Here is a 19,772-nt window from a genome sequence, read left to right as displayed (position 1 = left end):
GTGACGGGTGGTTACAGCACGGTTGATTCCTGCTGTGGAATGAATGAATAAGTTACAACTTAAGCTCCTCTTCCACGCCAGACCCTTCACCTCCACCCAAAAGAGTCCCAGGAATCTGGAAAGATATCTTTGGAGGAGGTAACATTTGCTTGAAGAATGAATGGAACTTTAATTTTTCTCTCACTCATTGTTCCAAAAATCAGTGTGAAAGTATGATTCTGATAAATGGCACTGGAATATAAGCACGGGGAGAAAAACCTGAGTAAAGGCAGCCAGAGTGGGCCCTGGAAGTGTTCTTCTTCCATCCGCCCCACCCCCATTCTCCCAGGTGTTTAGGTAAGAGATTTTAGGTTATCAGCATCGCTGAAGTACCAAAACTGGATGTTTTGTTCAAGAAAGACGACGGTCAACTGTACTATGAGGGTCAGGATCTGAAATTCCCCATCGGCTACTCCACGGCATGGCCCAGAGTCTCCAGGTGTGTAGCTGGTCTAAAGTCTGGTGTCACACTAGGTCCCTGGGCTATGGCCAGTAAGTGTAGAACAGGAGTTTGTAACTCGGACAGGTCTATGGACAGGCTTCAGTGAATGCACAATGTTTTGTGTACAGATAAGAACATTTTTCTGGGGAGATTTTATCACATTTTAAAAGAAGTCCTCAACACCTTCCCATTCCCCTGACCCCCATCTCCTCTCCAAAGTTAAGAAACCGTACTCTAGGGATCCTGTACCCCTTCTCAGACTAAGAGAATCGAGAAGTGAGGGAAGGCTCTACCCTTCTTGAGGGAGAAATTGTTGCTGGTTTACTGTAGATGGAGTTACACGGAAACTACAATTCCCAGAGATCCGTGCGGTAGTTCCAGAGCTTATTGGTCAGAGGGAAGGACCCTAACCAATAGACAGAGGGCATTGTAGGGCTTGCCAAGTTACCGCTCACCTATCAGTGGCCTGGGAGCCGATACTTCCGGTATTCGCTCAGGGCTCCAGATCCGCAGGACCCGGGAGTCTTATTTTCTGTGGGCAGTCAGGCCAAAGGTATTGTTGTGTCCGTTCCTGCCTAAGCCTAGCTGGTTTGGGGAGGCTGTGGGTGGGCGGAGAGGGAGATGGAGGGGCCAGTACTTGTTGGGGAGTGGGGAGGAGACCCAGGAGTGCAGAGAGGATGGGGAGAATGGGAGTAGGGAACTCGCGTGCGAAGGGCTAGCGGCTGAGGATGAGCGAGGGGTGGCTTTAAACGTTTGAATATATTCCATGTGACTCATTAGTGATACTTGTGGGAATATATCCTAAAGAAGCCATCGGAAATGAAGAACATGCTTTATGCATAAAGACCTTTATCACAGAGTTATTTATGATAAGATAAAGTTGGCACAACCAGGTGTCTCAACAGTGAGGAAAAATGCGACTTCACTAAATGCATATTAAGTGGCTTTTTAAAATAATTTGTAGGGGCGCTTTGGGTGGCCCAGTCAGTTAAGCTGTCCCACTTCGGCTGAGGTCATGATCTCACAGTTCACAAGTTCGAGCCCCACGTGGGGCAGGCACTGTGCTGACACCTCAGAGCCTGGAGCCTGCTTCAGATTCTGTGTCTCCTTGTCTCCCTGCCCTTTCCCTGCTCTCACTCTGTCTCTCTCGCAAAAATAAACAAACATTTAAATAAATAAATAAATAATTTATAAATTTTAAGTAACATGGGAAAATGCTAATATATAATAAGTGAAAAAATCGTGATATGAAACTGTACAGTATGGTTGAAAAATTTTTAACCAAAACTACATAGAAAGAAAAAAAAGCCAGAGGGATGTAGTCATAATTTTTTCCCTTTGGATGAGTGGTTTTTCGTGAATTTAGCTTTTTACCTTTCCTGTGTGTTAATTTTTTTAAAAAGTGTGAAGAACTTGAAATTATTTTATAGTCGAAACACAACAAACAGAAAAACAAGTTGGAGGTTATGTAGTTCTGTTTAAACCTACTGGAAATGGTCCAGTTTGCCTAAGCCCCTTGATTCTCACCATGAGTTGTCTTTAGAGATTAAAAACAAGAATTAAATGGTCATAGGCTGAGCAGCAGGTCCTGATTCTGACCATCTCTCCCCTGAACTAATAAAACAGTGGCTTTTCATTCCCTAAAACTCCCTGAAATCTTATAGTCTGAGGGTTGAGAGACTAACAAGTATACAGTTAGCTTCAGGCAGAATTTAAATATTTTAAAGGATACAAAATAATTGGGGGACACCTAAAGGCTATTTCGACCTTTGTCCTCTTGGCTCTCTGATCTTTCACAGCCGGACTGTCCACTGCTTTGGCTTTAACTATCTACAGTATGACAGTGACTCCCAAATCCTTAACCTCTGACTGCCTAAGGCACATTGCTACCTATAGACATCTTAGATGAGGCAGATCTAATACAAAATTTCTCACCCTTCCAATGTTTGAAGCACACTCTGCCTTCTATATCTCTGATTAATGGTTCAACAGTTTCCTAAGCAAAAGTCTACATGTTATCCTCAATTCCCCTTTCTTCCTCACCACTCATATCCTACCTGATGTCATTATTTATTCAATCTGCATTAGAAATATCTCTGGAGGGGTGCCTTCGTGGCTCAGTAGGTTGAGGATCAGACTCTTGATTTCGCCTCAGGTCGTGATCCCAGGATAGTGGGATCGAGCCCTGCATTGGGCTCCATGGCCAGCGTTGAGCCTGCTTGTGATTCTGTCTTTCCCTCTGCCCCTCTCCCACTTTCTCCCACTCTTGCTCTCTCTAAAAAAAGAAAAAGAAAAAAACAAAGAAAGAAAGATCTCTTGAATCAGGTACTCTTTCTCTTCGGAAGTAGCTACAAACTTGGCTTACTTTCTCATTGTGAGAAATTCAAACTATCTCATGACTCCTCATTAAACTTATCAGCCTGGGGCGCCTGGGTGGCTCAGTCGGTTGGGTGTCCGACTTTGGCTCAAATCATGATCTCACAGCTCGTGGGTTCAAGCCCCGCGTCAGGCTCTGTGCTGACAGCTCAGAGCCTGGAGCCTGCTTCGGATTCTGTGTCTCCTCTCTCTCTGCCCCTCCCCTGCTCATGCTCTGTGTGTATGTGTCTCTCTCTCTCTCTCAAAAATAAATAAACATTAAAAAATTAAAAAAAAAAACAAACAGCCTTGTTCCTTGTCAGGTCCATCCTGTGCTTTGTCATGTGAATGTGTGCTGGTTCCTCCAAATTCCTCAGCATGCCCTTTATGATCAGGGATAGAAGGTTGGAAAGGTATATCAATCTCAGATAATTTAAAGACTGAAATACCTTGCTAAGACATTTGAAAGAACTTTTTTATATATGTAGACTGTAGAGACAAAGTATTTGAGCAGAAGAACAAAATGCACATAGCTGTGATTTTTTTTTAATGTTTTATATATTTATTTTGAGAGAGGGAGAGAGAGAGAGAATCCCAAGCAGGCTCTGTGCTGCGAGTGCAGAGCCCAGTGTGGAGCTCAATCTTGCGAACCATGACATGACCTGAGCTGAGATCAGGAGTCAAGACGGTTAACCGACTGAGCCACCCAGGTGCCCCTGACCATAGCTGTGATTTTTTAAAAAAGATGATTCTGCCCAATCATATAAAGCATCCAGGCTCTGTGGGAAGGAAGAGGCTGGTATCCAGAAGACTTCTTGTTCTAGCCTACTAAAGAGGGAGAGGTGGTCAGGACCTAAACTAGCAATGGATTACAAAGGATTGCAACAGATTTTTGTAATTTTTGTTAGGTTTTTGAGAAAAATGTGCCAAATTTCTTCTTGTTACCAAGGGTGAAAATATTAAAATTAATTCTTCTAAAAATCTTAGTAACATTATCATGTTTGTTTTTCTCTTATTTACAAATCCTTATTCTGTGCTACCCCTGGCCATATACACCCTCAATGACATTAGACTGAATTGGGTAGCCTAAAACATATATAAATTGCCTTTGATATAATTGGCCCATTAGGAATTTTCTCTGCCTAGGAAAATGTATCATGCATTATTTATCAATAAAAGTCTTTTAAAAGTGCATGAGTAGATATTAGAGGAAAACATATATTATCTTACATAAGACCAGTGGGCTAGAGATGGCAGTTTTCTTCATTAATAGTGACAAGGGACTTATTTTCCATTTAGCAAGCCACTGCAGACCCACTTAATCTGACATCATGTGTAGAAGCATAGTAGACAATTCCTTCTTAGTAAAAGACTCTACAAACAAGGATAAGGCCAGCAAAGAGGCATGAGAAATAACTTGCAGATGAGTTAAAAGCAAATCACCAGGCAGTTTGGTAGAGAATATGTTTCTGTGGATGTAGAGTCCAAAGACAACTTCTCAAGTTCTGTCTTTGACACATACTACTCAGTAAAACAGGGTTGAAAAATGTCCACTGGGTTCAATGACATAGATGGCACTGGTGGCTTGGTGAAAGCTGTTTTAAAAAGGTGGTAATAGGGTCAATTTGGGGGGTTAAGAAGAGAGTGGTGAGGAGATGCCTGGCTGGCTCAGTCAGTGGAATGTGCTACTCTTGATCCTGGGGTTATGAGTTCAAGCCCCAGGTTGGGTATAGAGATTACTTAAAACAAAATCTTTGGGGTGCCTGGGTGGCTGTCAGTTAAGCATCTGACTCTTGGCTTCCACTGTTTGTGAGATCGAGCCTCGTGTTGGGCTCTGCTTGCTGACAGTGCAGAACCTGCTTGGGATTTCTCTCTCCCTCCCTCAAAATAAACAAACCAATGATGGGGCGCCTGGGTGGCTCAGTCAGTTAAGTGTCTGACTTCGGCTCAGGTCATGTTCTCACGGTTCGTGAGTTTGAGCCTTGCGTCAGGCTCTGTGCTGACGGCTCAGAGCCTGGAGCCTGCTTCAGATTCTGTATTTCCCTCTCTCTCTCTACCCCTCCCTTGCTGATGCTCTCTTTCTCTCTATCTCAAAAGTAAATAAACACTAAAAAAAAAAAAAAAAAAAAAAAAAAAAAGCAATGAAAAACAAAATAACAATAAAATCTTTAAAAAACTTTAAGAGTTAAACACAGTTCTTAAAGATTTTTTTGTTTAATGAATGCTAGTTTAATGAACAATTTTACCAAGATAATTACAATTCATTTCTATCCCTGTGCTTTATATTTTTATTTAAAATTTTTTTAACTATGTTAAAATTTAACTATGTTAAATTTTTTTTTTAAATATGTTTTATTTATTTTTGAGACAGAGAGAGACAGAGCATGAACGGGGGAGGGGCAGAGAGAGAGGGAGACACAGAATTGGAAGCAGGCTCCAGGCTCTGAGCCATCAACCCAGAGCCCGACGCGGGGCTCGAACTCACGGACCGCGAGATCGTGACCTGAGCCGAAGTCGGCTGCCCAACCCACTGAGCCACCCAGGCGCCCCTATATTTTTATTTAAATTTCACAAACTTCTGTTGGTCAAAAAGAATATAATGTTTTTTCATTATTTAGCTAGTGTACTCTTTGTTAGTATTTATTTATAAATAATAATATTTGTAATATTTATTTGTTATTATCAATATAATATTGTTAATATTATTTATTATGCTACTGTGTTTCTCAATAAGTCAACTAGGTGAAAATTCTTGTTTTTTGTCCTAAAATTAATCTTTCACAGTCATTTATTGTTGCAACATTTTATTCTTGCAACCATTATTACACATACAAATATATATCAACTCACTGATAGAATTTTGAAATAGAATGTAACTGAAGGTACAATTTTTGCCCTTTAAATAAAGAATGCTTACCATATTTGTCTATATTTGAAAGTAAATACTTATCATTTAGATAAATTAGAATATCCAATTTATTCTCATTACTGCCTTATTCTTATCTGACCTTATGTATCTTAAATATGCGTGGACACACACATTCAGGGATGCTAGAAAATGACATTAAGGCATTAGGCTGTTCAGTTTTCCAAAGGCTAAAATCCAAGCCAAATAGATCTTGGCTGAATACAAAGGCAAAGCCAGCTTTTGATGCACTTGAACTTGAAGCTTGCTACTAAAGCCACAGTAAACCAGGTTCTGTATATAAGATGATGCAAGGAAAGATTTTCATACTGTGGCACTGATACAGACTCTACATTATAATAATCACTCAAATAAAGATGTTTTTTTCCCTGGAACTATCCTAGGAAGAAAATGTTTGATTGTTGTAAAATCCTGTGTTAATTTTATAAAATATAAAAATTATATAAATATATGATTTATTAACATTGTTTGATTATTTGTCGTCATGATTTAAATGACAAGTACGAGTTAAGACCTGGAAACTTGTGCTAATATGTATATGTAAACTATGGCTAATATGTATGGTTGCTTAACCTTTTTTTTTTTTTTACCATATAGGAAATGAGAAATGCTATTATATGGCTGCATTAGGACTATATGGACCAGTAGGGGAGGGAAATATCTCTTAATATATATTCCCCCATTGTTTTGGTTGTTTTAAGAGGCTGGATTATTGGGGCACCTGGGTGACATAATCACCCTTTTTTTTTTTTTTTCTTTTCAATTTGAGAGGGAGCATGAGTCAGTCTGACTCTTGATTTCGGCTCAGGTCATGATCCCAGGGTGGTCAGATAGAACCTTTGTTGGGCTCCTAGTTGAGTGTGGAGCCTGTTTAAGATTCTCTCTCTCTCTCTCTCTCTCTCTCTCTCTCTCTCTCTCTCTCCCCTTCTGCCCCTCTCTCTGACTCGCACTCTCTCTCAATTGAAAAAAAAAAAAAAGAGGAGGGATTATTTAACAGACTTAGAAAGCATGTCCAAATATAGTCCAAAGAGGTTTACTTACAGTATCATAAGAGCCTAAAGCAACAAAAATGTGATCACAACACAACCCCTGGCAATACTGTGACCCAATTAGAAACTCCTTTTATGATGTGATGGATACAGAGCATTCCATCTGAAAATACTTGACAGGCAAAGAAGTTAAGTTTTTAACTTAAGTCTCATTTTTACTCTCAAAGACCTTGTGCGTTAGTTGTGAAATGTGAGGTAGTACATGAAAGAGTAACTGGTAATTGCAGATAATAAACTGAAGATGTCACATGAGAGCTGTAGGCTGTAAGGCTATAGGAGTTAAGAGGAGGAAAGTATCAGATTTAGCAGGATGATTAAAGAAGACCCCTTGAAGAGATAGTAATTAAGCTGGGCCATCAGTTCCCCTGTCATTGATTGAGTGTTTTGAATGGGCCGAGTATTGTAACTATGAAGATGACCAACTAGAAATAAGACTGGAGGGATAGGAGGTCCACAATGGGTAGGGGTTCGAATGCCCAACTGAGGAATTCAGACTTTATCCTATAGGACAGTGCTGCCCAGCAGAACTTTCTTCAGTGATGGAGATGTTCTATTCTCCTCTGCCCAATGTGATAGCCACTAGCCACATGTGACTGTTGACCACTTGAAAAAGACTAGTGTGACTGAGGAACTGATTTTTTATTTTAATTAAATTTGCAAAGCACATTTGGTTAGTAGCTACTGTATTGAACAGTGCAGCTGTGGGCAGTAGGTAGCATCTGCCATTTTTTTTTTTTTTTTAATGTTTATTTGGTGGGGGGAAGGGAGAGAATCCCAAGCAGGCTCCTTGCTCAGCACAGAGCCTGACACAGGGCTCGATTCCACAACCCTCGATTCCGTGTGAGATCATGATCTGAGCTGAAAAATCAAGAGTCAGACACTGACTGAGCCACCCAGGTGTCCCGAATTTTGTTTTTAACATCTGCCAATTTTTTTTTTTAAATTTTTTTTTTCAACGTTTTTTATTTATTTTTGGGACAGAGAGAAACAGAGCATGAATGGGGGAGGGGCAGAGAGAGAGGGAGACACAGCATCGGAAACAGGCTCCAGGCTCCGAGCCATCAGCCCAGAGCCTGACGCGGGGCTCGAACTCACGGACCGCGAGATCGTGACCTGGCTGAAGTCGGACGCTTAACCGACTGCGCCACCCAGGCGCCCCAACATCTGCCAATTTTTAAGCTGATAAATGATATACTTAAAAGGATATTTTAAGACTGGTTTTGCACAAGATGGACTAGAGAAAGAAAGAGGTAGGGAAACCAAGTAGGAGGCAATTATTACAGTCAACTAGGTTTGCAGTAACAGCGATCTGATTCAGGATAGTGCTGGTGGGAATGATAAGAAGGACTGGATTCAGGAACAGTTCTAAGAATTAATAAGACTTGGTCACCAACTGAGAAGTCAGGAGAGTAGTCAAATGGAGTCCTGAGTTTTTAGCCTGAGTGAATGTGAGAATGGCGATATCCATTAACAGAAATTGAGGAGCTGCTGTGGAGAGCAAAAAAGGCCTTTTTTTTTTTTTTTTCCTTTCATGCAGGTCCAGTTTGAAATGAATGTGGGCAGGGCTAATATCAGCCATAATGTGAAGCCTAACATATAATTGAATAGCATTGTAGCACAGCAGATCTGACAGTAATAAACACAGGTAACAATTGAAAACACGAGAGTAGGTGACACTGGAAGGAAGGAAATGTGAGAACAGTGATAGGGACTGAGTACTAACTAAACTTGTGGACCCTATCCACATCTAGAAAAAAGTTGGGACACAAGTTGAATTCCCACCTGTAGTGGAATCTTTGAGGGCATTACGGCATACCTTGCAGCTACTAATGGGGCTACTTAAAAGATTGAGGAAGATCTGTTTGTTACTGACTTGAAAAAGTACCTGTGATTTAAAATAAATTAGTGAATAGTATGTAACATATGAGATCCCTGTGGTTATTGTTGGTCCTTTTTTTAAAACCCCTTCCTAATTTGGGGGCAGCTGCCCTTTGTGTGAGTGTTGGTGGGAAAGCAGAACCCCCGTCCCTTATGACAGAAGCCTTTGTGGGGACCCGTCTTTCTCCCCATCCTGGCAGCTAGAGCAGGACTTGGAAGCTAGGCCAAGCCAGTGGGAAGTTTCCCCCTGGACCCCTATTCGGAATCTTAAGCAATTGTTATCAAGTGAAGGGGCAGTGAAGCTAGATTCTCAGCCACTAATGTATTGAGAGAGTGGTAGCCATGGTTTATTCCGTCCAGCTAGCCTCACTTGGTTTCTGCTTGTTTTTCTGATCCTGGTTCTTGAGATTTTTTTTTACTTAAGTTAGCCAGAGTGGATTCCGTTGTTAGTACCCAGGAACTTTGACTTAAACCCCCTTTTTTTGTTTAAAAGAAAAAAAAAAACTTAGCACATATAAAATTCTTTTTTTTTTTTTTTTTGGATAAGTTTGTTTAATGGCTTCAGAGGCTACACACCAAATTGTTAACAGTGCTTTTATCAAGGACTTGAGTTTGGGGAGGGGAGGTGTTGGCATGGGGTAGGAGGAAACATTTCATTTTATTATAGAAACTTCTGGTTTGTCTCAATTTCATTGCAGTGAACATGTACTTCTTTAGTAATTTAAATTCCTTAAAAAAAAAAAAAAACCTTAAGAATGAAAAAAATTGAAGATAATATTTCCCTAACCTACTTTGTATTCTTGCAAAAGATTGTTGCAAGGAGCAAATGTGATAGGGAATGTGAAAATGGTCTGAAAATTATTAAGTGCTATTTGAACATGGTGAAGTAGAAATAGCAACAGTGACTCTTTGAGTGTCATTTCGCTGAGGAGGTAAAAGCCACTTTGAAGGGAGTTGAGGAAATAAGTGCTAATAAAGTCAGAGATGTGAATATCAGTTAATGCTTGACTTGGCAGTGAAAGAAGAATAGAAATTAGATGGTGAAAGAGGTTTTTCTCAATATTTTAATTTGAGAAATTTTTTTAAAAAATTTTTTTTTCAACATTTTTAATTTATTTTTGGGACAGAGAGAGACAGAGCATGAACGGGGGAGGGGCAGAGAGAGAGGGAGACACAGAATCGGAAACAGGCTCCAGGCTCCGAGCCATCAGCCCAGAGCCTGACGCGGGGCTCGAACTCACGAACCGCGAGATCGTGACCTGGCTGAAGTCGGACGCTTAACCGACTGCGCCACCCAGGCGCTCGAGAAATTTTTAACTTAAAAGTTGAAAGTACCAGGAATATCAATATAGCCTCAATCTAGATTCAGGATTTATTAACATTTTGCTACATCTGTTTTATCTTTCTGTGTTTCTATATAAAATGTGTAGGGTTTGGTGTTTCTGATTAAAAAAAAATTTTTTTTTTTACATTTATTTATTTCTGAGAAACAGAGTGAGACAAAACGTGAGTGGGGGAGGGGCAGAGAGAGAAGGAGACACAGAATCTGAAGCAGGCCCCAGGTTCCGAGTAAGGGGTCAGCACAGAGCCTGATGAGGGGCTCGAACCCATGAACTGTGAGATCATGACCTGAGGCGAAGTCGGACACTCAACCGACTGAGCCACCCAGGTGCCCCTGGTGTTTCTGGATTTAGCTAAGCCATTTGAAAGCAAATTGTAGGCATCATGACACTTTACCCCAAATACTCCAACATCATATTTTAACAGCAAGGACATTCTCCTACATGACCATAATACCGTGTTCACACTTAAGATTAAGAACTCTAAGGCTCCTGGGTGGCTCATTTGGTTAAGCATCTGACTCTTGATTTCATCTCAGGTCATGATCTCATGGTTCATGGGTTAGAGCTCCACGTGGGGCTCTGTGCTGACAGAGCAGAGCCTGCTTGGGATTCTCTCTCTCCTCTCTCTCTGGTCCTCCCCCGCTTGCACACACTCTCTCAAAATAAATAATAAACGTTTTTTTTTAAAAGAAAATAACTCCACAGTATCTCCTAATATCTATTGCATATTCAAATTTCTCCAATTCTAAAAATATTTTTTTTAATAGAAAATTTTATTTCTGGGGCACCTGGGTGGCTCAGTTGGTTAAGCATCTGACTTCTATTTGGGTCATGATCTCGAGGTTCCTGGGTTTGAGCCCCACATCTGGCTCTGTGCTGACAGCTCAGAGCCTGGAGCCTGCTTTGGATTCTGTGTCTCCCTCTTTCTCTGCCCCCCCCCCCCACTTGCACTCTGTCTCGGTCTCTCTCTCTCTCTCTCAAAAATAAACAAACATTAAAAAGAAAGTTTTATTTCCTCAATTCAAGAGCTGATCAAAGTTTATATGTTACATCTGCTTGTTATGGCTCAGTCATGTCTTTTAATCTGTCGCATGCCTTTGACCTTTTATCCCCTTGAAATATTGACCTGTGAAAGGCCTAAGCCAATTGTCTTATAAAATGTCCTACATTTTGGATTTGTCTGATTATAGTCTCATGGTAAAACTTTCCTTCTTAACGATTTCAGATACCCTTTATCAAAGAGGATGGAGTTGGGAAAAGGAAGACTTCTCAGGACTGGGCTGAATGCATTGTATCAGGCAGTACACCCTGTTCATGGCCTTGTCTGGACTAATGGGAACCAGGTAGTCCTGACTGATTTACAGCTTCACAGTGGAGAGGCCAGGTTTGGGGACTCAGAGGTCATTGGACAGTTTGAACATGTGTATGGAGTGTCTTGGGCCCCACCTGGCACAGCTGACATGCCTGCTCTGCTCGCTGTGCAGCACAAGAAGCGTGTCATTGTGTGGCAGCTATGTCCCAGCAGTACGGGGACGAACAAACGGCTGATGTCTCAGACCTGTGAGATTAGAGAATCACTCCCTGTCCTTCCCCAGGGCTGTGTGTGGCATCCAGAAAGTGCTGTCCTGGCTGTGTTGACTGCACAGCGTGTCTCCGTTTTCCACAGTGTTCACTGCGACAGTTCCCGGGTGAAGGCGGACATTGACACCCAGGGCCTCATTCACTGTGCGTCTTGGACCCAGGATGGCCAGAGGCTGGTGGTGGCAGTTGGCAGCAGCCTGCATTCCTACATTTGGGACAGTGCTCAGAAGACTCTTCGCAGGTGCTCCTTCCACCCAGTGTTTGATGTGGACAGCTCTGTGCGCTCCATCAGAGCCACCGTGGACTCACAGGTCGCTGTAGCCACTGAGCTCCCACTAGATAAGATCTGTGGCTTAAATGCATCTGAAATCTTTGATGTTCCACCTAGCGGTGAAGACCCTTGTCTGTGTACTTTCCCGGTTATTGATGAAGTACCCACCGGGGGTAAGGGGGCAGTTGCTTCTAAAACAAGTGTTGAAACATCAGTTTCTCCCCTTTCTTCCTTTTCAGATCCTCTGGATCTAACTCATTTGCATTTCAATACGTCAAAGTCTGACGGTAGTTCTCTTATTTGTCTAAGAAAAAAAGACTACTTGACAGGAACTGGCATGGATTCTTCACATCTGGTCCTTGTGACCTTTGAGAAGGAGGTTACACAGACCAGAAAAGTCACCATTCCAGGCATTCTGGTTCCTGATCTAATAACATTTGATCTTAAAGCTCAGGTGGTAGCAGTGGCTTCTAATACTTCCAATATAATTTTTATCTATTCTGTCATCCGATCGTTTATACCAAACATCCAGCAGATTCAACTTGAGAAAAGTGAAAGACCAAAAGGTATGTGTTTCTTGACAGAGAAGTTATTATTAATTTTGGTTGGAAGACAAAAATCCACTGATTCAGCATTTCTTCCCTCTTCAAAGACTGATCAGTATATCATTCGTTTGATTGTTAGAGAAGTAACATTGGAAAAAGAATTGCCAGTAACATCGAGTGAAAACCAGAGTGGATACTCTACTTTCAGTACTCCATTAAGTAAAATAGACAGAAAAAAGCTACTTGAAAGTCTTTCCCCAGATTTGTGTCACCAAAACAGAGGGCTCTTCACATCTGACAGCCGTAGTCAATGCGAAAGGCCTGGAAGAACCCTTATTGAAGAAATCAGGAGCCCTCCAAGCAGTATCTGTGATGGCTCCATAGCTCTCAGAACTCTAGATGCTGAGCCCGTTAACCGCTCAGTAACACCACCCAGGTCCAGCAGCACACCAGACCACACCAGCACTCCGGAACCTCCTAATTTGCCTCAAAGCAAGAACTCACAGAAGGAAAAGGAAACTTATCGACTGTCTAAGGAAATGGAAATTTTGTCTAGGACCCTGACTGAAGTGCAGCGATGTCTTTCTGAACTCACAGACGCTCTGCATAATGGGAAGAAGTCCTCTCCTGTGTATCCACTGTCTCGGGATCTGCCTTACGTGCACATCACTTACCAGGTAACTTCTCCTTTGAGGAGCTACCACTATACAGAAAAGCTCCTGCAGCCAGTGGGTACTGCAAGAAAAATCCACTGATGAGGAAGATGGTGCTCTAGCCGAACTTCACTGAACTGGGCATGTTATGTCACAGGCAAGTTGTAATACCTTTCTGGGTTGGTTGGCTGCCAGCCAGACGGGCACCCATACCAGTGTATAGTGTGATCGTATCACATGCATGGTGTAAAATATGAATGATGGTACTCATTCTGGCAATTTCTATTTAGGAAAAAAAAGAGTTTTCCTTATTGTGCCATCTTATGGGAGACTTTTCCTTATGCGTTGCACAGAGAAAGTTAGGTCCATTTTTAAAAAATGTAATGCGTATGCAAACATTACACGAATGGGATTATAGCTTACCTGTTTTTATCACGAACACTTTCTTTCTCCATTGAACTTGGCCCTGCCCCCTGCCATAATTCACTTTATGGCAGCTTACTGTGGTTCTCTCCATATTTTAGTTCATAACTCATATAATCGTACACACTTCTTTGTATCTATAGGCCTATATGCGGGGCTGATGGTTTGTCATTGTTTTACAAAAATGGAGTCGTAAGTTGCGCTCTTCATGCTGAGAGGACGCTGCTTATTGAGGTGGTCCATTGTTGATAGACATTCACGTTGCCTTTACTTCTTCACTTCTTCAGTCACTCCAAGCAGGGCTCTCATCGTACTGTTTTATGTATCTATTTGTATTCCTACTTTTATTTCTGTTGGGTTGGTTCCCAGAAGTAGAAGCGCAAATTTGAAAAGTACATATACATTTCTACTTTTAATACAGTTGCCAGATTGCCTTTCAGAGATTTTTTACTAAATGCATCATCATATGCCCACTCTCAACCTATGAGACTTCCTGTTCCTCACATCCTTACCAATCTGATAAGTGTGAAGTGCTTTTTACTTTCATTCATTTGTATTTCCTTTACTGTTAGTGAACTTGAGTATGTCTTTCATGGTTTTTGGCCCACTGAATATGAACTGCCTATTGTTCATTTTTTTTTCCTATTGAGTTATCAGTTTATAAGAGTTTTTTGCCTATTATAGAAATTAACATACATGCAATAGTCTAGATTTGGTTGCATTGTTTTATTATATTAGTTTTTACATTTAAATTTAAAAAAAAATTTTTTTTTTTAACGTTTATTTATTTTTGAGATAGAGAGAGACAGAGCATGAACGGGGGAGGGGCAGAGAGAGAGGGAGACACAGAATCGGAAGCAGGCTCCAGGCTCTGAGCCATCAACCCAGAGCCCGACGCAGGGCTTGAACTCACGGAGTGCGAGATCATGACCTGAGCTGAAGTCGGACGCTTAACCGACTGAGCCACCCAGGCGCCCCATTTTTACATTTAAATTTTTAATCTTTCATTACATTTTGGTGTGTGGTCCACTTTTATTTTCTGAGAGATAACCAATTGTGCTAGGAGCTTTATTAAAAATCTATCTTTCGATGGGGCGCCTGAATTGCTCGGTCAATTGAGCAGCCAACTCTTGCTTTCAGCTCAGGTCATGACCTTGTGGTTCATGAATTCAAGCCCCATGTAAGGCTCTGCACTGACAGCACAGAGCCTGCTTGAGATTCTCTCCCTTTCTCTCTGTCCCTCCCTCACTTGTGCGTGCTCTCTCTTACACTCTCTCTGTCAAAGAAAAATAAATAAACATTAAAAAAAAAAATACATCTTTCAGGGGCCTGGCTGACTCAGTAGGTGGAGTATGCAACTCTTGATCTCAGGGTCCTGAGTTCAAGCCCCACGTTGGCATAGAGCTTAATTTAAAAAAGAATCCATCTTTAATCCCACTGAACTTGATCTAACACATTTGTCATATATAAACTTATATGTACTGGGATCTAATTCTGAATTCTCCATATTGTAACTACTATAATGCTGATCTCTTTATCTAGAACCTTACCAATATCACACTGATTTGATTGTGGACTTTTATATCTTCATTTTAAAAGATATTTGCAGAAAGTTGGTATTGAAATCATTGATAATTAATATGTAAGGTATTATCTAATAGTTAAGAGAGGCCTTTTAATTAGTTTTTAAAAAAATTTTTTTAATGTTTATTTATTTTTGAGAGAGAGAGAGAGAGCATGAGTGGCAGGAGAGGTACAGAGAGAGAGGGAGACACAGAATTTGAAGCAGGCTCCAGGCTCTGAGCTGTCAGCACAGAGCCCGACATGGGGTTTGAACTCATGAACTGTGAGATCATGACCTGAGCCGAAGTCTGATGCTCAACTGACTGAGCCACCAAGGCGCCCCTTAATTAGTTTTTTCTTAAAACTACTACTCTTGGACCAACTCAAAAGTATAGGTTTATTTTTTGTTTCTTTATTTTTAATGTTTATTTTGAGGGGGAGGGGGTAAGGAGAGAATTCTAAGCAGTCTCTGTGCTGTCAGTGCCGAGCGGGCTTGATCTTATGACCATGAGATCATGACTGGAGCCGAGACCAAGAGTCAGACAGTTAACTGACTGAGCCATCCAGGCACCCCAGGATGTAGGTTTTTAAAAGAACCAAAGAATAGTTTAAAATAATTAAAATTTTTTATTATGAAAAATTGTAAACATAAAGAAAGACTAAACGAAATCTTTTATACCTATCATCTGGATTTAACTCTTGTTAATATTTTGCCATAATGGCTTCATTTTTTTTTAATTTTTCTTTTAAATCTTTATTTATTTTTGAGAGAGAGACAGCAGACTCCAGGCTCTGAGCTGTCAGCACAGAGCCTGACGCAGGGCTCGAACTCACGAACCGTGAGATCGTGACCTGAGCCAAAGTCAGCCACCCAACCAGCTGAGCCACCCAAGCACCCCTATTGCTTCATTTTTTTTTTTTTTTAACAATTTCCTAAAATACTTTAAGTAGGGATGTCATGGTATTTAAGCCATAAATATTTTGGGATCGAATCTTTTTGTTATGTTAAATAATGTATCCAAAATCTCCTTATTTACAACTGGTTTAGTTAGAGTAATAGTAAATAGGATTTAAAAAAAAAACTACTTACACATTCTAGTTTTAAGAAATGTTACCTTTGTTGCTTCTGCAATCAGTTTAACAACTTTTATTTTTATATCTGAAGAAATCTCATTATGTAGGTCCTGTTGTTGAAAAAAGAGCTGTGCTTCTCTGCAATGGCAAACTAAGGCTCAGTACAGTTCAGCAGACTTTTGGCCTCTCTCTTATTGAAATGCTCCATGGTAGGTAAAATTCAGAAATTGACTCTACCCCACACCCCCTCCCTCTACCATTTTTTGTTTTGTAACTTTGTAATTTTCATTGATATCGAACCATTCAGTGGTTCACTAGATAATTAGGTATTGTTAATTGTCTACTATATACCCAAGGCTATAGAAAATATGGGTTCTGCCCTTAAGGAACTTACATATATATTCTAGCTGGAAGACCTAAATGTACACAGGAAAAAACTAGAAAAGAGTTACAAAGCAAGGTATAATAGCTGCAAAGAAATGACATAAAAACCTCATATATACCTGTTACACTAAACATAAAGGTCATAGCAGCATTTCTTACAGGAGGTGTCATTTCGATAGGCAGCAAACATGTGGATGTGAAGGCCATTCCCAAATGCCAGAGGACTGAGTCATACCCGTACCATCAGGTGCACAGGATGGTTTTTTTATGCCTCATTCTTTTAATGGAAGCCACCACCACATTGAACATGGAATTTGTTTCATTTTTTTCTCCTCCTTAATATGTCAGCATCAGCTTTTTCCTGTTTTGACACCTGCATCTGTGATATGGCATCATAATTGTCATTTGTCCTGGGTGGGGTTAATACTCCATTCTGGGTGTACCATATTGTACTTTGCCATATTTTCTTTGGCATTTAAGTGGTTTCCAATTTTCGGCATCATCAATAGCACTAATAAAGACCTCTCTGCATATTTTACATGTTGTTTTTGGAAAGTATAGATTTTCAGAAGTGAATTTTTCAGAAGTGAGGCACAGTACATCTGAAAGAATCAGAGAAGGTCACAGGCTTGTGTTATGCTACTGGCCCTAGGTTACCCCAGAACAAACCATTCAGGATTATCTGGACCATTCTAGTCTATCTGCAGTCGGCTCAGCCTCCTAAGCTGTCTAGAGGTTGGTATGAACCTAAAGAATAAAGCTTCCTCCAGAGAGTAACTGTTCCCACCTTCACATAGTTTCTGGAGAAATTGCTTACGAGCGTCTAGATAGGGACACTCCACACACAACCCCTAACAATGTGTGCACTACATACACACTCATATGCATAGCACTAAGTGATAAATGCCTAGCCTGGGTAAAAGTGGATGTCCCCTAGCTATGCCTAAGTCATCAATGACCTCACCCTAAGTAGGACTCAGTCCTTCCAGCTTCCCATTCCCATCCGTGTGATAATCAGGTTCAGTATTACCAACTACTGGATTCTTACTCTCAAAAAAGTATTTGTCTTATTTTTCTTTAAAGAATGAGATATTCTAAATTACATATGTGTTTATTTCACTTTGCAGACTCACACTGGATCCTTCTCTGTGCTGATAGCGAAGGCTTCATCCCGTTAACTTTCACAACCACTCAGGAAATAACCATAAGAGATGGCAGCTCAAATGTCTTCAGAGACTCTGCCTCAGAGTCTTAACCCTGGTCCTTCTCTCGAAGTCTATAGAGAGCTTAGTGTCCAAAGTGTAGATGCCACCAGCTGTCCCACCCATTTAGGCAGTATGGCCTGATACCTTTTTTTTTTTTTTTTTTTTGAGAGAGAGAGAGAGAGAGAGAGAATCCCAGGCAGGCTCTGCTGCTGTCAGCGCACAGCCCGACACAGGTCCCAAACCCGCAAACCGTGAGATCATGACCTGAGCCGAAGTCAAGAGTCGGGCTCTCAACCAACAGGGCCACCCTGGTGCCCTGGCCTGATACTTGTTTGCAGATTTATTTGCTGCATAGCTTTTCAGATGAGGCCATTACAGACAAGATCTGTCTTCCACCATGGACTCTTCTCAGCCGGGATTTGCATTGTTGCTCAGAAGTGAAGCACGTGCCATGGTTGGCTTGGCCACTTGCCCCCCATTTCCCCCAGGCTGAGGCTCACTGCTCTGTAGCAGAGCTCAGTCTTTGTTAGATGGCTCAAAAAGTGGTTGTTTACGTATTCATGACCGTGTGGTTTTGTCTAAGAGCAGAATTCCCAGAACAAAACAATATTATGGTGCCATATGGATTGTGTTTTATGGTTTCTCTGAGGCTTTCTGTCCCTTGCCCAAAACCGTTAAAGCTGTCTTAGAAGCACTTAAAAGGTACTTCGGCATTGTTATAGATCATTTCCTTGGCTGATGAGAGCAAGAGGTACCAGAGAACATATGCTCCAGCATGTCCTGTTTACCCCAAACCAGCAGGAATCAGCAGAGCTCAAAAGAAGACCAAAAATCAACTGACTTCTGTGCCCAGCGCTACCTAGAACAGGAAGTCGTTCTGATGTTGGCTGAACCTGCCAGGATTTAAACCTAACTCTCTTGCTTCCTTAAAAAATTCTGGCTAACTATGGTCTAGATGCTCCTAAAAACTAGTCCTAGCAGATTTCAAATGAAATTTCAAATGCTGTGATCCCTCTGGACCCCACCTGAGCGTGTGCGTGTGTCAATAGTGCAATGCCTAGCACAGAGGTCAGAGGCATGATTCTGTGCTGTCACTCCTCCTGATTTTCTCCCTGAAATGCTTCACCCCCCATCCCCCAGTTTGGGGATCATAAAAATGTCCTGTTTTTCTCCCAGTACACTCCCTTAGTTACATTGTCACTTTAATTTTGATGTTTTTCTTTTCCCTCCATTCAGGTCTTAGAGACCAGCACGGAGTCTGTGAGAGAAAGTAGTTCAGAAAATTGGAAATTTCACTGAATCTAAGGTGGGTAGAAGTACGAGCTTATTATAATTACGGGCTCAAGTGCCACCTTAGTAAAGTGGAAAGAGCCCTGACTGCAACTTCAGATAGACACATCACCTCTCACGCAGAATCATAAATTTCAGTGACGGCAGCACAACAGATTGATGGCTGTGTGGCTAGTCAGGGCACATCTGCAGATAAATTGTTTCAGCCATAGAGGTTCCATTAGCACATATGCATCTTTCTCCCCACTTTCCTTTAAAATTGTCTGGAAAGAAAGATTTTGTGCCCTTGGGGACTTCTGTCTGTCTGTTACCCTTTATGAAGATGGAGCTGGGATAAGAAAGAAGCGAGGGCCCATTTTGTGGTTCAGATGCATTAGGCAGCTGCTGGGATAATGGAAGCGGAGGCTGCTGGTCTGTAATCAGTAGCCTGAGAGCAGTGGCTGAGAGCAGCCAGTCTGAGGCCTGGCTGCATTTGCAGAGGAAGTGTCTGCATGGGATGAAAGTACACTATTATGAAGCCTGCAGAGGGGGCCTGGGGACCCTGTAGTAAGATCAATGTGGGTGCCTCAAAGTATATGTTATGTTCACCATTTCCCTGGTCAGAGTCCTGTAAATGAGTCAATAAAATCACTAATGGTTGATGCGACTGTTGTGAATGTTTTGATGGTATTTTCTTTGTGATTATTGCCGGTATAAAGAAAAGTTCTTGATTTTTTGTTTGTGGATGTTGTCTCTGTATTTCTTCTGGCGG

At 41.3% G+C, this 19,772-nt stretch overlaps 1 protein-coding gene across 2 annotated transcripts; it reads left to right on the top strand.

Annotated features, from left to right (window-relative positions):
* Positions 1–960: 960 nt before the first annotated feature.
* WDCP (WD repeat and coiled coil containing) lies at positions 961–19,667 on the top strand. Of its 2 annotated transcripts, XM_040496166.1 has the most exons (4): positions 961–1,034; positions 11,258–13,106; positions 16,234–16,351; positions 17,654–19,667. In XM_040496166.1, the coding sequence occupies exons 2-4, from the start codon at positions 11,277–11,279 to the stop codon at positions 17,779–17,781; spliced, it is 2,076 nt and encodes a 691-aa protein (XP_040352100.1). In that variant the 5' UTR covers positions 961–1,034; positions 11,258–11,276; the 3' UTR covers positions 17,782–19,667. The 2 variants fall into 2 exon arrangements, 1 of the variants encoding a protein (XP_040352100.1); XR_005797189.1 differs by lacking the exon at positions 17,654–19,667 and having other exon boundaries at positions 11,258–13,239; positions 16,234–16,341.
* Positions 19,668–19,772: the final 105 nt, after the last annotated feature.

This window comes from Herpailurus yagouaroundi, unplaced genomic scaffold (assembly GCF_014898765.1).
Source record: "Herpailurus yagouaroundi ecotype Mexico unplaced genomic scaffold, PumYag 188, whole genome shotgun sequence".
NCBI lineage: Eukaryota > Metazoa > Chordata > Mammalia > Carnivora > Felidae > Herpailurus > Herpailurus yagouaroundi.
Note: the sequence above shows the minus strand (reverse complement) of the source record. Positions and strands in the feature narration are given on the sequence as shown.